The sequence below is a fragment of the Haliaeetus albicilla genome, chromosome 9, assembly GCF_947461875.1.
Source record: "Haliaeetus albicilla chromosome 9, bHalAlb1.1, whole genome shotgun sequence".
Classification (NCBI taxonomy): Eukaryota; Metazoa; Chordata; class Aves; order Accipitriformes; family Accipitridae; genus Haliaeetus; species Haliaeetus albicilla.
This window is the reverse complement of record NC_091491.1, coordinates 41,639,193-41,656,614: the sequence shown is the minus strand read 5'-3', so window position 1 is coordinate 41,656,614 and position 17,422 is coordinate 41,639,193. Positions and strand designations below refer to the sequence as shown.

The 17,422-nt window shown below is 37.9% G+C and overlaps 1 protein-coding gene across 7 annotated transcripts in view; it reads right to left on the bottom strand.

Moving 5' to 3' along the window:
- Positions 1-2,230: 2,230 nt before the first annotated feature.
- Positions 2,231-17,422, bottom strand: part of IFT80 (intraflagellar transport 80) — a 63,145-nt gene continuing 47,953 nt past the window's right edge. For 5 of the 7 annotated variants that reach the window (XM_069792836.1, XM_069792835.1, XM_069792837.1 and 2 more), the window contains 6 exons: positions 17,189-17,360; positions 16,759-16,776; positions 14,161-14,250; positions 13,894-14,066; positions 12,626-12,749; positions 2,231-9,814 (listed from right to left, as the gene is read on the bottom strand). In XM_069792836.1, coding sequence (XP_069648937.1) covers positions 9,701-9,814; positions 12,626-12,749; positions 13,894-14,066; positions 14,161-14,250; positions 16,759-16,776; positions 17,189-17,360 — 691 coding nt within the window. In that variant the 3' untranslated portion in view covers positions 2,231-9,700. The remainder of the gene's footprint in view (positions 9,815-12,625; positions 12,750-13,893; positions 14,067-14,160; positions 14,251-16,758; positions 16,777-17,188; positions 17,361-17,422) is intronic. The other 2 variants (XR_011326249.1, XM_069792838.1) reach the window with 2 other exon arrangements.

Genomic DNA, 17,422 nt, shown 5'->3' with positions numbered 1-17,422 from the left:
CGCTGCCAGGTCTCCTGCCCACAAACCCTCCGAAAAAACCAGTTACCTCGCTCTATGGGTCCCAGCTAAAGGGCTCCCAACGACAGTGAGTGTGAGATACTCCTTCTCCCCTCGCAGGCAAGGTTGGTAAATAATCTTAGGTGTAAGAGAGCCACTCCTCATGCTACAGAACCAGGGCTTTGGATATACGTCAAAGACAGATATGGACGTAGGTATCGATACAGGCATCTGAATTTTGAAATATTTCTTGCTGTGGCTTCTAAACATTTCTATATCACAGCTAAAAATGCTAAGACAGAAAGGTGTTCCCAGGTGCTGCATGAAATCCTCCTATCTAGTTGAAGTGGCAATCCTATTTTTACTGGAATTTAGATTAGGCCTTTTTATACACTGCAGGGGACAGAGACAGCCGGAGGAGGAGGGCCTGAGATGGTTGTAACTCAGAGAAACCAGACCTGATCCTGCCACGCTTTCTCACCTGGAGCTTCTTAGGTTATGCTGACACGGGTCCTGGTGCAAAGACAGATTAAGGCACTGGGAATAATGCCGAGTCTTCCTAACAAACAGGGAAAACCCCAAGGAACCCAAGCCTGCCTTTTTGTTTCTCCATCCCAGCCAGGAGGGGTTATAAAACCTTCACTCCCGCAAAGTGCCTGCAGTGCCAACACTAAAGGAACAGCAGAACTGGTGGGGAAAGATCGATTCTTTTAGAATTTGCTTGACTTTTTCAGTGAAAACACTGATTTCCCCTGCTGTACACAGTCTATCGTGAGTCAAAGTCCACCAATAAGGGGGGTTTCAGAATTTGCAGGTACTGCCAGCCTTCTGCATCCGCAGTGCCAAGGCAGGAGCAGTTTTGCATGCGACAAGGGCAGCATGCTCTTGAACAAAATATGATGCGTAACAGGGTAATTCTATATCTTAAATAGCAACACAGAAAAGAAGGACTCAACCTAATGCTGTGTAACTCGGTCGCAAGCCCCACACCTCCAGGGGAAGTTTGGAAGCTCCTGAGTGAGCCCAATGTATTTAGTGCCTCAAAATCCCAGGGCATCGCTTTTGGAAGCACCAGCGAGGCACAGAAAATGCTCCATTTCAAAATGTGCAATTTTAAATCTCTAAAGCCAGTGGACTGACTATATTACTTTTAAAAGACAAACATTTTTCTTACCCAGAGTTTAACGTATTAACTAATTTCTGCTGCCCAAGCGCTAACATGAACTAATACAACTTTTTAAATGTCCCTCCCAATAGGAAATAATAGTGCATTTTTTAGTGTTCTCCTTTAATATTGCATTATTACTGTATTTTGTATTTGCCCTCCCCGGGCAAAGCTGCCCTCCCTCCTTTCCCCAGCAAGGAGCGAGTGTGCAGGGACCAGGGAGAAGGAAAAACTCATTTACACACAGAAGGGACAAGGAAAACCCAGGGGCTGAGAGGGCCCATCTCTCCATGGCTCACCTCTGATAGTTCAACTCTTAACTGGTCTGAACAGAGAAAGCTTGGAAAAAGCATGTGTTTTCTGTGGGAAATCCACTGCCAGACTATACTTCGGGCAGATTCAGCTAAGAAAGGAACTCTGAGGAGTAAAACATAATTTTGAATAGGTAGATCAATAGCTTTTCCTCAACCTCCTTTTGCTCTGCCAAAATACTTGGATCTGGGAGAACATCCTTACAATGAAAATATCATGTTTAAAATATGGCCCAGCTTGGTGCTATACCCTTACCAGGAGATGGCCAATGCAGTTGCTAAGAAGTCCAGTTGTTAATGAAGAATGTCTTATATAGAAGGAAAAAGAAACCATTATTATCTTTGACTCACGGCACAGCAGTCCCTGTGGTCATGCCCAAGTGACAGGACACCAAACGCTGAGCGAGACTCACCCCTATAGTAAATTACTCAAGGTCAAGCTTGAAGGAATTTATTTCATGGAGAGGTTTGAATTGCCTGTGCTAGCGTCTGTCTGCAGAAGGTAGTCTGTCAAGGTGCAGGGTGCTTTTCACTAGAAAACTTTACATGAACAAGGCAAATAACAAACTCCAAGGAAGGGCAGAAGTCATCTCCATCCTCACTGACATCTCAGTTGAAGGAGTATCTAACTTAGTCCTAGACTGCCAACTGATCACTGCTTCATATACACGATTACCATGAGCTTCACCTGAGCTCTCCCCCGAGACTGGAACTGGTTTGTGCCCAAAGACCTCATAAAATATCTTTTTTTTTTCCCCCCTAGCTTCACTTGGGGTGGAACCGAGGATCTTTTACAGTCCATGGAGATGTAGATACGAGCCTTCTCTTTTACCTTTTTTGAAGGCATATCTGTTTAATCTCAAAGAAAACCTGAATGCTTATTTAGAACAGAGATTAGAATATTTCCAAACTGCAGGTTTCCAACTACCATAGCTATTTCTTTACATAAAGAAAAAAATTCTTGCAGACCCTTCATGAAAGACACAGAAGTAATTAAACACGATATTCTTTGTATATCCATTTAATCCAATTGTTCTAGGCATATTCCCTAGCTCTGTGCAGAGAAAGAACGTATCCCTCTATTTCCCTGAAGATATCAGACCATCGTATTTTCATATGAAGCACTTGGTTCCCATTAGAAACATTTACAGTAGGGTGAAGGCACATGAATTAAAACTAACAGTTTGCATTTCATTATTTGAAATGTTATAGCATGGGGCAACCCTTGACCGAATTGGATCAATAAAAATATACTTTGGAAATAGAGATTCTTACATATGATCAATCCACAAAAACTTTTCTTCTCCCCAACTTTTCCCCATACCCTACAGAGTAAAATATCAGTGCAGAGGATACATTAGTATGTCAAATTTTATGGGAAGGCAAAGAGATGATCCCAGGAGAAGACGATAGCCAGGCAATTGTGATAACTGGTGAACAGGTAATTGCCGTGCTCACTTTACATTAACATAATGCTCAGTGCACAATCATCCGCTTATATTCCATCGACTGCATAAAACCACAAGTAATGCTATAGCTACTGCAGTTCAAATCATATATATATATATATATACAGATGAACAATTATAACACATTCAAATCAACAATTATAATACAACTGTATTTACGGAGTCATGAAATGTCAGCTGAGTTTGGAGCCACTGAATAAATATGACATGGGATATCTCTGATCTCACAAAAATAAAGAAATTGAAGTCTCGAAATTTCTATATTGAATATCAATCCTGAAATATAGATAACAATAAATTGCCTTTTTCCCCCCAATCTTCCCCCTATCTCTCAGTAATATCATCAAGAATTGCATTTGTTTTAGAAAGCTTCTAGCTTTTCCATTATTGGCTATTTATAACTTTGACTATTCTGAAGTGAATAAGGCAACTGAAACAATACAACTTTAACAAGCCAAATTGGCTTCCCAGGACACCATGCTGTAATGTACATGAAATTTGCCCCTTTTGAGAGCAGCAATGAACAGCTAAGTCCTGCTTGGGCTCTCTCGTGCTTACCAAGCAGATCTTCACATCTGCTTCTGCAGTGATTTTCATCACTTACATACAGTCAGCTTTAAGTTTTCTGAGTAGACTAGTGAAAACCTGGTCCTGCGGGCACGCTCACAGCTCTTGGTGTGCACTTTTGCAACCAGGTGTAGTCAGCTGCAGGGTTGGTACCGGACAGGAAATCTGAAAATCCAGAACACTACAAGCTTCCAGTCCAAAGGAAAAAGAGCAGGAAAACAGGAGGGAAAGGTTTAGTCTCCTACACACAGTGAGTTACCTCTGTGAGTCCAGCTGGATTATCCACGGTCCATGAAGGGCAGCACATGCATACGCCTTTGCCAGGTCTTGGCCACAGTGATCAGGGTTTTAACAGCCATTAGTGCCTATTTTCTCCATTTTTTCCTTCCATGGTTGTTATAACTCTTTCCAAAGTATTTTCTACCTTGCTTTTGTTTCTAGATATATCATAATTCACCCCAGATTCTTCTTTTTAATTGATCGTATTAATTTACAAAATAAAATAGAACTTATGCTCTCTTGTTGTTATTAAATGACAGTTGGCCTTGGGTTTTTTTATTGTAAATTCTTATTTCTATGGACAAGCAAGATACAAGTGCAACTGGCTGATCTAATCCCCATAGTCATCAATATAAACCAGCCAATAATTGAAACAGAGTAAAATCATACCACTTACCAATTTTGCACTTACACAGAACCTTCTATGTTCTATTTTGAACAGAAATGAATATGCAGATTGGTTAATTTACATGGAAACCCATGGATTAACATCTGGAATGAAAGAAGGATGAGTCATAAGAGCTTTGGAAAAAACAATGAACAACCGAGCTCTTCACTGACCATTCACTGCAGATGCGTCTACGCCCAAAAAACCCTAATTCCTGAAAGAGTAATCATTTGCAATGGTTTATTTGTCTAATGAGGCTTGCATGCTCCAATCACTTAGTGAAAGCTCAAAGAGAGGACGTCTCCTAGTTTATTTACATTTTTAAGCAGCAGTGTCAGCATTCTCCATCATGTGCATGCTTTTCTTCTTACTAGGCTGAGGGTAGCTCCATCACCAGGCAGATCACTCCAATTTCCAAGCAGTTTTCCCATTTTTCCACACCTCAATATTTTATTAAAGGTTTAAAGCAGACAAAGAACCAGCAGATACCAGTCCCTTGCAAATGAGAATTAGCTCTTCAGCAGCTCTTTTTAGGCCTGAAGACAGCACAGATTATGTGGGAGAATCTTTAATGGCATATTTGTGAGTTGGTTGTATCATGGTTAAGCTGACTGGTTAATCCTGTAGGCTTCAAAAACTTGTAGCTGCAGGAAGGGCATCGTTCTGGCAAAATATGAGATTAATATCTTGCCAAAATGATGACTTCTATTTTATAAATGATGAAAATTCCCAGTTAATTTTTCCTTAAAAGTTAAACTGTAAAGGAATTCATCATTTCAGTGAAGGGGCCCAAACCAAACACAGTGGGCTTACATCACTTTTCAGGCAGATTTGCTGGATATGCCTGAAAAATCATGTCAAGGCTGGCACCAGGCCAGTGAGATACAGCTCTCAAATTGCTTTACTGCTTGAAAAGCAGTGTATTTCACAGCTTTGAGGCATTTGCCATTCCTAAGACTCACTCTGTCAGTGTAACACCAACGTTTTGGTTCTTACTTTGCTTCTTTTGGAATCAGAAGTACCGACACATCATAATTCAACGGATAGCACTTCTTTTTTCTCCCCCTTTTACCATCAGTATTTCCATTCACTATTCAATAGAATCTACGTATTTTCTGAAGAAATAGCAAAGACTAAGTCCCAGAGGATTGCAGGATGGTTTTGGTTATCTACAACAGTGAGTTTTACCTTTTAACAGAACGCAGGTTGATAGGTTTGGATGAAATCCCACTGCAGCTCAAGGCAGACCCCGGGAAGTTTCCTCCCCAGCTGTGCTCGCTGCACACACAGCTCTCGCTGAACTCCTGGCTGTGAAACCTCCGTCAAATTCGGTCTGGGCGGTTTCTGTTAAATTCAATCTGAGCTGCACAGCTCCATCTTGTAGTCTGCTTCGCAGACCGATTCCTTGACATTTCAGTTGCCTTCACCAACTATCCCAGTTTCTAGCAGGGATGAGGATGGTCTCCTTCCAGCTGTCTGCATCAGTGGGAAGGGCTCAGCTAGGGAGACGGTTCGGTCTGCTTGCCGGTTTGCGTGGGCCTGCTGGATCACCACGATCAAGTGACTTCATCTGTCAATGCCGTCTTCATCAAGTGCCATGACATGTATTAATGTTTATTGGTTTGGGGTTTGAAAACCTTTAAAAGTTGTAATTCGCCAGCCCTTCCGCTGTCTGACCGCATTATATACATTAACTTCCTAGAATCCAAAAACCAGCTCTGCAACATTGCTAAATACATTACTCCCATCTGCAGATGGAAGAAGCGAGGCAGAGAGAGGGCACGACAAAGCCACAAACAAGAGTCGAAGCCCCGAGTTCCTAACTCCCAGACACACTTGAACACCACCTCTTACCTCCTGTTACCTCGTCTCCTTCAAAGATGCTTCTACGACACGGCTTCTGGCCTCTAGTACGAATGGGATATACCCATGGTTCTCCCCTGCGCAAAATCTTCTAGAGATGAACGTTTGTTTTTCTGCAGTAAGAAGTGGTTCTACGTACGCTGTGAAATTAAATTTTCATGTCAGACGATTCAAAGCTTCATCCTGTTCCAGTTCCAAAGGATAAAAATCTGACAGACAAATATGGATCTCACAGCCTTATTGTCTTAAATACCAGAACACAAGAAGTATTTTTCCTTTTTCCTCTGAACTATTAAAAATATGCAAACCATAAAATATTTAAGCTAGAGGTAAAAATGAAGAATGTTTCTTTAACCATTTGCATTACCTGGAATCGTTGCCTCCAAAATGATAGCTTAAACATGGTGTAAAGCAAGATTAAAGCAGTACATCCACTTTTTTTTTTTTTTCAAATCCAAGATGCTCCTATAACAATCTTTTCACTGCGCTTCATTGCAACCACCATTAGCACCCATCAGTAACTTCTCTTAGAAACGTGTGGTGGCCGCTGTGCACCATAAACAGAAAACTGTCCACACGGAACAGACTGCAACCTCTGTCTGTCACCAAACAGATGATGGACAACACATGAAGACTAGGATGTAAAAACATCTGTCCTCCAACGCAGGGTAGGGTAATGACTGACATTAACAGATTATTTAGGTTTGTCCCCCATTACACTGCTAGAATGGGGAAAAAAATCTCTGCATATTTTTATGTCATTTCCAAGCCCACGTGCAAGGAGAGCCAAGTGCAATGTTTGTAATGTTTGAAAGTTTAAAAGACAGAAGTGCTACCTAATGCACACAACAACAATTTTTTGAGTATATTGCTTTCCTAATTCAGTTATGGCTTTTAAACACTCAGCTTAGCTTTTACCTCACTTAAAGACACATTTTTCACATATCCATTTGAATCTCCCTTCTTACAACCAGAGAGAATCTACTGTGGTCAATGTCAAATGAAGTATATGAACTACAACACCCATCTGGCTATGGCAAAATAGGGGTTATATTTGAATAACTGACCCATCACAACAGCAACTAAAACAATTAAATTTCAATCCTGTTAATCCCTGCTTTTAAATAGGTTTACAATGTTTTAAATTAAACAGTCAATAGTTAAATAGGGCTCTATCTGTTTTAAAAATAGGTATTCTTAAATCATTGAAGAATCAGTATTCTTGCACTGGACAATAATGCAACCAGTAACTGATTAGCTGTTTCATTTACAGCTCTAGGTAGTTTTAAATCAGGGTTTGGACAAGGAGGTAATATGACACAAACACGACCAGTAGGGTGAAAGTACTTTTGATCTTACTTTGCACTTGCTAATATGCCAATCTTACCTGAACACATCAGAAAGGGCCCACTGAAGCAGATACGCAAGGTTCGCTGCAGCTTGTTATAAACATACTTGAAACATCCATATCCTCCTGGTATTTCTTCTTACTTAATAGATGTCATTAAATGAACTATTGAAAATGACTGAAAACAGGTACAGACAAATGCAATGCAGAAGTTTAAAACCCCCAGACAAACCAGCACAAAATTATCTTGGACTGGACAGAGGGCACTTTTCTTGGAATTGCAATTGTGCTACATAAAAACCCTGCAACAATCCCAGGTAAGCCACATAAGGATGTTTTCTTCTGAGAGTATTCTGAAATTTAGATTTCATACCCAAGGTCGGAATTGTACCAGGTTATCTGCATATTGGAACAGAACAACAGTGTTTTTCCAAAATACTTGTTTTGCTTTGTTTTCTATTCTTTGTTTTTCTGTTTAATGCAAACATGCTCAGCACAGCATGTAGCTCAGAACTGGATGTGCATGGAAAAAAACGGATCTGATCAGCGATAAATACCTTAAGGTCTTTATTGTGCTTTGGCCTAGGAACTAAACAACCTTTCCCATCACCTACAAATACAACACTTCTCATTAATACTGAGACATGGAGAGCCAGCCTGAAGTACTGCAGTACCACTTTCTGTGAGTGACATCGACATCAACCTGAAGGGCAGTCAGTCTAAGACAGTACCTTTGCAAGCGTGGCATCCATTCCACTGTTTTCTCTCACCTTTGCAATGGTGAGTTGTTGCACGCACCAAGCTTTTTCAAGCAGCTGAGTGAATTTGCTGCCTCTGCTGTACTTCCAACTGGCCCAAGAATAAAAGAGCAAGATCGAGCTGAGACCCTGCGCTCTGCATCACCACTAGACTGGTCTTCAAAAATTGCTTACATTGCATTACAAATCTGAGCCAGGTTTCATAAATTTAACATTAAACACTTGCCATTAGTGATATTTTGGGCTCAATTCTGGAACTAGTAAGTGCTTTCTCCAAGTCAATGGAAGGGGAAGGTGTTCACTTTGCCACATGTCAGTACACCAGAGTACTGCGGAGCTTCAAATGAGCTACAACAAAACTGTTGTTTTATTTAGCAGTCAAGTTAATCAATGGAGATCACCTAATGCATCATCTGTTAGACACATTAAAAAAAACCCAAAACCCTTTGTTTTTTTTATTAAGATATTTATGAACCATGTAAAAAAGTGCCATATATAATGATTTACAAAACAGAAGAAATTTGCCAGATATACAGCTATTTAACATTTTAATGGTAACATTTGAAAGATGCATATTATACAATGTCAATTATGAATAACCTGCTCATGTATTTATAATGCAAAGGGCTTCTGCAAAGAACAACTAACATATGCAGCCACTTTCACATGGAAAACAAAGAAAAATATATCTTGATGAAATAACACAAATGTAAAAACAGTATTTTCAAGTCAAGTGCTTTGGGCAGAAAAAATACGTGGATTTTAAATTAATATGATATTTTAACCTTAAGGAAGCTCTGAATATCCTTGTCAATTATATGTGTTAGATTCTACAAAACCAACCAACAACACCTTTTGTTACTTCATACAACATTCAAAGCACATTCCATAGTATTTTAAACAATTTACATTATCTCAGAAAATATCCTTTATTGCTAAATAGTTTGCTACAGTGACAAACCTGTGTCGCTGAAGTAATCTGAAATCATCTATTAAAGAACTTGCTAGTACTTACGTACAGGCAGAAATATGTATTACCATAACTAAGTGAAATATTCGTTTGTACTTTATAGGTGCAAGCTCCTTTTTAAATTTTTAACACTTAAGAGTCTGGTCAATTTGGTTTAGGGCAATTTAAATAAGTCTTTTCAGAGGTCCCTGAGGCTGCAGAAATAACCAGACTACTTAACTAGGTGCCTAAACAGGGAAATCAGTACTTAATTAGAGGCAACCAAGGTTAAATAATTTTAATGGCAATGAAAATTTAAGCACCGCTAATGGAAAGACAGTTAGTTTCCCTTTTTTCTCATACATGTATTATGGACTACAATGTAGCTACTTACTGGAGCTAGGGCATCAGAACATAACCCCAGCTCAAAATGAGACTACAGTAAATAAATAATTCTGCCTGTCATCCAACAGTTAACAAGAACTACAGCAATTCTCACTCCTGTTCCCCACAAAATGTTTGCTACGGCTTTTTTTATTCAAATTTGTCAAAATACACCACTATAAAATATTCAAGAAGCACTTATTAAGGTGACCAAAAGGACAGTTATTGCTGTACAGTTACACTAGCTCTCACTGTGGGACTGGCTGCTGCTCGTTCTCTTTCTTTAGCGATTTCCATCTCTATTTTGGCTTTGATTTTATTCCAATCAACTTCCAGCTGTAAGAACAGAAAAGCAAGTATGCAGAGGTCAACTAACATTATATAGAGAGGTCAAACAGATAGCTATTCACTAACAGTACAATTTGAAATTACAATTACAAAGTGACCATATCAATCATTATATAGCTCTTCATGTATAAGTGACAACTTACACTAATGGAATGTATGAAGGCACAGTTGAGTTCTAACAAACTGAGCTTTCCACCTTTAAAATAAAACAAGCTTGATCTATTTTAACAAATACTAATACATCTCATTGTGTCTGGCAAAACCCCAATAAAACACGAAAATCACTTGGATCAACTTGCATCTAATTTCAGTGTAATGACATCTGTGTCCTATTACTGAGACTATAGCCCTTTATCAATAATACATGCAGTGATGTCTTTTGATTGCACCTAAAGTCCACCAAGCAAACTGATAGCATGTAACACTAGTTATCTGATATAACAGAAATCAGATTTCTGCTTGAAATTTGTCTTCTACATCAATAAGTGTTTTAGCTTTATCTTGGCATTTCTCCAGCTGCAGAGAATCATCACTTTCTGGCTGTATTCTATTTCAGTGAAACTTCAGACAATAGATATAGTACAGTATCCATGGTACAGGGGGTACAACAGTTGTTTGTCTTTCCAAGAATGCTTGACAAGAAAAAAAATAGATCATGGTGCATTTGATGACTATAAAAACATGTCCAAAAACTGGGCAAAAATGTAATTGCGAACTTCAGTTTTATTGCTGAAGAATTAAGACAGTCGAAGATGGGATGGGAAAAAAAATCTCAACTGCTGCACAGGGAATTTTCAGAGTAGCTGTTACTCTGTTAACTAAGTCATGAAATAACAAGGAAGATTCTCTGTGAAGCAAGATGTAACTGCAATACCCACATTCTCATGTGAAAAGGTTAATACCTCAATTCAGTACTGAGGTCCAGGTGCTTTGTATCTGATGACTGAAATCTTTATGGAGCTTTAAGAAAGAATGTGTTTGCTTTAACAGATGTCACACAGATGCTAAACATGCCATATATATGGCTAATTCTGCCATCCAGCCCAGAGAGCTACGTGCCAGTGAAGCCAACAACCCTTGCCAGTGACACCTAGTAACTGCCAAGATATGGATTCTCAGTATACATATTAGGTTCATAATACCTTATATATAAAGACAAGAGATATAACAACTAAGCACATTGTTTAGATTCTGTATCTGATTGCAGATCAGTGCTCTCAGCTGCAGTACAGAAGAGGTAGAAACTCCTTCCTTACGCGTGAAGGAGCTTTAGGTGGCGAGAGGGAAACTGAGACCCCTTTTTTTTCCCCTGAGAAGGAATAGCAGCACAAAATGTTGCTTTTCTCTTCGGTGCCCTGAACGTTTCCTTCTAACTGTGCTACATGAGTCTAACAGGCTGAATTAAGAATTTAGTTACCAGTGTGGCTAAGAGCTTAAAATCCACTTCATTAAGGAGGTCCTCTCCTAGTTTCAGAGCCAGCAGAAAAGACCTCCAGAACATGGATGGGGAAAAGGACTTCTTTACTCCCGAAATCTTCTGTAGTCTGAGACCTAAGTTTCAAGACTGAATGTAAGGTGAAACAGGCTCCACTCGCATCACTCTGCTCACACCTTGTCACTGACAAGGTGTTATTGCTTAGGAACCCTTCCAGAAACTACAGCTTTCTTGGTGACTTAAAGACAAGACAGTATTTCTAAAAAAGTCTATTTCAGAAGCATCAAGGGATTAACATGATTTTTGCTTAATAATGGATTTAAAGTATGTAGAAGACATACTTCCAGCATAGCAGCCAAAATTGCTGCATGGTAAGAGTGCTTGGAATCTGTTCTGTTATTTTTCTATACTTTCTCGGTAAAGTACTGCACAATGGTTCCTTGCAGGGCTAGATACGTGCAGACTTTTATTCTTGTTTAGGAAATGAAACAGCCTTAGAAGTGCTAAAAGCTAATGACTTATATTAGAAATTGAGCTTTATTGAAAGTATAATGGGCACTACCCAATTAAAGGACCTGAGCTAACAACTCAGATATATTTCCTGATCCATCAGCTACAGTGGATGAAAGGATCCGACACAGTCAAAGTACACGTCTCTTTTCATAGTTTCACTCTCAGAATGCTTAGGAACAGCAAGGGGAAGAGCAGGAAGGACATAAGGGCTGCTCAATGAAAGTGCAAAGGTGCACACGTGGGTGCCTCTCATAAAGGAAATGTGCAGAAGTACTCCAGTGGCACCTAAGATACTTCTAGCTTATGAACTGTAAGACCTGTCCTCGGTCTTCAGGACCTGTGAAATGCTAATAAATTGAAATGACCTACTGATTATGGAGAGGGTTTCTGGTGGTTTGATGAAATTGTATATTTAGCTATTTATCATATTTGACAGAACGGTTCGTAGTTCACTCTTAATATATGTGTGGATACCTTCAGGCTCTGTTATTGTTGCTATCCATAAAATTACATAAAAATGTTGAAGACTTTTAAGAGGTACACATTCAACCATAGTAAGGTCTAGCTCCCTGTTTATAGAAACCAACTGTGCCTTCATTTGTATAATCCTTGCCAGATACTAAATATATACATTCCATACCTGTGCCTTCAAATAAAACACATGCACAACTATTACTAGCCAAGTAGCCACACATCAAGCTATGAACTTGTACTCAGACGTAAAATCTTAATTGTGTCCACATTTGAACTGAAGAAGAAAAATGTAAAAGCAATTCCCCCCCCCCCTCCCAAACTGGCTACAAAGAGCAGGCTGGACAAAAGCTGTAGGAATAATTCTGAGTAATACTTACACCTTCGGCATATTGCAAAAATCTTTTGTTTGTTTCTTTTTTACCAAAGTCCTCTAGGAACTTTTGCCGATAAGCCAGGACTGTGTCAACATGTGTCTTGTGCTTTACTGCTAGTTCTAGGGCCCTGGAATAAAACAGAAATGTGCTTGTCAGGCTATATAAATGCTCTGGCGCAACTACAATCACCATGGTTTTGCAAAACAATAAGCGGAAAAGCGTTTGGGCTGCAGGCAAAGATTCCTAATCTATAGTGCCAAGCAGTTTTACATTACTATCAGTCACAGGAGGTTAAAAGTAGCCAGTGAAGGAGAGTGTCTACTTTTATAATGCATGCTATAAAAAATATCCAACAATTATTTCTGTTGACAACCTCATCACATCACTGGAGTTTGACAATGGGAGTCTTTTTATTTCAAGGAAATAAACCAGAATGGTTAGAGTTTAGCACTCTCAATATAAAGGGGCAAAAGTAATAATTGTAAACAACTTTATTACAGTCAGGAATCGCTTCTGAATAGCGTCGCAATATACATTTATGGCGTACGCTACACAGCATTTACGAATATTCTATAGGTGGGAAAGATTAGTCATTGGATTAGTATAATTGAGTACTCTTGCGTCTGTTTTCTTCTCAATGGCATAAGGAATACTTATGTTTGATAGACACAGTTTTTAGATGATACATATTAGGCAACATAATAAAAAACACAGATATGTGGGGGAAAAACAACTTTTTACCCAGTGACAGAAATATAATAGCAGAGAAGTTAGAAGTAAATGGCCTCTGTTAGATTCTGTTAGAAAACGTGGGGTTTTGTTTAAAGGAGAAATTCCTACTTTGTTTTCCCAGGCCTAATTCATATTTCATCCACCTACACAGTGCTGGGAGTCTGAATAACCACGTATCTATTTTTAGCAACAAGACATTTCAAAACAGCCTTAATTCTTTGAGGGTCACATACAGTTTGAGGTATCGCTAAGGACTTTTCTGTGTTAACAATAATGAAAAAGCACAGTGTTATTTAAAAATGCTTCCAAGCATGTTTTGGACTTCTATCACAGAATACTTGTACCTTCTAAATATGACAGGAAAAAAGTTACTTCTTTGGTTATTGTCAGGATATGATTTACTTTATCTTTTTACAGCTCTGGGCAATTCCAGATAGGAAATTAATCAGCTAAGTATCTGCAATAAAATGACTGATCTAAACTTACAGGTTACCTCAGCAAGACTGCTTATAAACATATTGTCTTTGAAGAAATACTACCTATCCCAATTGTAAAGATTAATGTTGACTTGAATTGCTTGATAAATAAGGCCTGTTTGAAGAAGCAGGGTTTCAGCTTCTTGGGTGTTTCCACTGAACAGCAGGATATGAGCCATCCTTGACTCTTTTGATGGAAGATCTTTGATGGAATTGATATACTGAACTTTGTCAATCTGTTAACAAGATGTACAAGAATTAAATTAAGGGAAATTAATAAAATTAGCTTTGCAACAATTTAACTGGAAATAAACAACACCATTCTCTTACCTCACCAATTGATGCATAGGCAATTTCTGCTGTAACCATGTCTTTGTTGGCAACTGCCATAGCAGCTAAACATGCCCACATAGTTTGATCCTGAAATTTAAGGATTTTAAGAAATTTAATTTAATAAGAAATAAATAAATAAGAAATTTAATTTAATTTAAAAAAATGTAACTCCTAAAACTTCAAATATTTATTATCATGTTAAAAATGACTTCTCAAAGGAAGTATACAAGTCCTGAAAACAACGTATTGTTATTGTTGTACAAACACAACATTTCTCTCATGGTCTAAGTCTCTTATTAGAAAGTCACTACATAATTATTTCTCCTTCATTATAAAAACATTGATGTTGTGATCACCTGAGACTGACAGCGTGGCTGAATGAATCGCTAGTTTTCAGCATCTCAGACAGTAACGAACTCTTGCCATAGTATCACTTTATGACCTCATGATCAGTGTCCCTGTCATTACTTGTGGAACTATGCTGGAAACCAAAGTGCTGGTTGTGGTTAAAAACCAGTGCTTTAACCTGGCTCATCTCAACCTGGCTTCACAAATAACTGTACTGGAACCATGATGCTGAAAATAACAATAACTGCACATTTATCCAACGTACTACAAATACAGAGAGAAAGGAAAAAAAAAATTACTTTGTAGACGATGAGCCTGCTGAAAAGCAAGAAAGAGCTTCAAAAGTTCTGTCTGTCTCCTTTGTGATATTTTCAGTCCAATTTATGTTTAGAATTAAGAATTAGAAAAACTTAGTAGTAATAATAATATTACACCCTTGTTTTCTATTTTCATGACTTTTGCCTTTTTTTTTTTTTTTTTTTTTTTTAAGAAAACCTTAAGGAAACCCCACTAACTCAGAAAAACACTTAGGAAGATCCTGACATTCTGTATCTTCCCTTTTCAAGTCTGACAACATTATGACAGAGATATACTACTAAAACACATTAGTTAACAGTTTAGGCCACCACATCTGAAAACTCTAGTTCAGACAGGAAAAATATAATTTTGAATGCACTTGTTAGTCCACATGCACTCTAGGAATTTGGTGGGGTTTAATATTTTTGTTAAATATGTTCAATAACAAATTTGAAAATAAACACCTTGTAATGTGGATAGGTTTTTAGAAGCAGCATAGCATTACTATTGATTTACATCAGAATAAACAGCTACACCGAGTATGCTCTAAACACGTTACCATGCCCTGTCTTACAATCGCTTTTGTATTAAACAAAACTGGTAAGACCCACTAAAGCCAATGAAATACAGTAATTTAGCCTAATGCTGTGGTTTCACTATCACCATCTCCACATCTGCCCACGTGTTCCTACTCTTTACCATGATTCAGGACAAGATTAACGTTCCTGCTGGTAGCCCATAATTCTGGAGAATCAAAATTGTTCAGAGAATCAAACGCACACAAAATCTTTGTCATGTTCTCTTCCCACTTCCCTATTATTTAGAAAATTAGGTGATAAAATGCTGAAAGCTTAGCCTGAAATTATGCAAGAGACCAAGTTTCTAGGAGTTTTTCACCAATAGGTCTTGCTGTTCTCTCTTTCCTCAGAAAGATGGTCCATTTTCTTATTACTGACTCGAAATACCTTGAACTGTCTGCCTAGGTTGCCAAAATCAACAAAATAGCCCCGGATCCCCATGAAGAGTTTAGGGATCATGAAAGATAAACAAAGTACTCAACCCAAAGCCAGCTGTGATGGCTCTCTGTTTACGTTGGTGTAAGGGTATTCCAGGTCACTCCTCAGCCCAAACACCACAAATTGTGAAATAGAAAGGATATTCACACCATCTAGTTTAGGCCAGTTTAGATTACCTTCTATCAAGGACAAAAACTTTCTTTTGTAATCAATGGAAAGGAGAAGTCTTCAAAGACTGAGACCTAGGTACCTAACTTACATGCTTAAAACCAGATGATGCGAATACTCTTCAGACTGAAAATCAAGATTCTGTTACAGTTTTTCTTGAGAGAAAGGTCTTCTTCACTTGTTGACAGATAGGGACTAATGAGGAAGAGCTTATAAAAAAGGACAGTGAAATAACATGATACCTTATCTTGGCATTTCATAAAAAAAGCACCAAAAATGTTAAACATTTTTCTTTTTAAGTATGATTAAACTCATTGAATCGCTCTACCTGTAAGAATGAAGAGAATGAAAGAAAAGTTTGACAAAAAAAATCCTTGAATTAAAAAACCTTCATATTAATCAGAAAAAAACAGTATTATGAATATTACCACCTGATACAGATGTTTTATTTTTGAAGATGAGACATTTAGATTACTCAAAAAGTTAACATAATTCTGTTATTTGAAATCCCCGTTCCCACTGCCAAATACTGGAATAAAAGCCTAGTATTAAAGGGGTAACAATCAAAATAAAAATCATTATACAACCCAACTTATCTGGATGTATTATTGATTTAATAATGCAAATACAAAAATACTTGAAATACACATTCAAGGTCATGATAATCATATGAAAGTGCTAAACTCTTCTCTAGGAGTAAATGGGGGAAAGAAAGAAGGGTTTGGGGGGATTTTTGTTTGTCTGTTTTAAAGACTGCCAGACTCACCTCATCTGTTGCTGTTGCCTGAATACATACACAAAAGAAAGCAAAGGAAAAAAAACAAAAACAAGTGAAATAAAATATGAAAAAATACCGGGCAACTGTATGTGGCGATACAGATAATTTTTAATTGATTAAGGCCTAGTCCTAAAAACTTAAAGCTTATTACTAACTTCTGTGAGAACCGGTATTCAATCCATCTGGACTTTGGTGTGAATAAAACTAAGAATTTTTATTATGTCTAATGAAAATTATGAAACTATTTATATATTTATTATGTAATTATGAAAAATGTGTTATTTTTCATGACCACCCCAAAAATAATCACCAACAAAGCAGAATAGAAATGACATGTAGCATCTGATATGCAATTATTATTATTATTAAAGTAATACTTGAAAACATAAATTCTACATTCCCAGTAACTAGCATTTACCTTGACAAAGCGACACAATCTGACAGCATCTTCCCATTTAGAACTAGTAACATATTCATGAAGAATCGCAGGATAAGGTGAAATACTAAGGTGAATAAGTGAACCATCTGCTCTTCTAATTGTTATTTGATTTCCTACAAAATGTACAATCTGGGGATTTTTGCTAAATTCACTGGGTAGAGAAAGAAAAGTAAGTTAATATTCACTTTCTTACTGAAAAGAACATTAAGAATT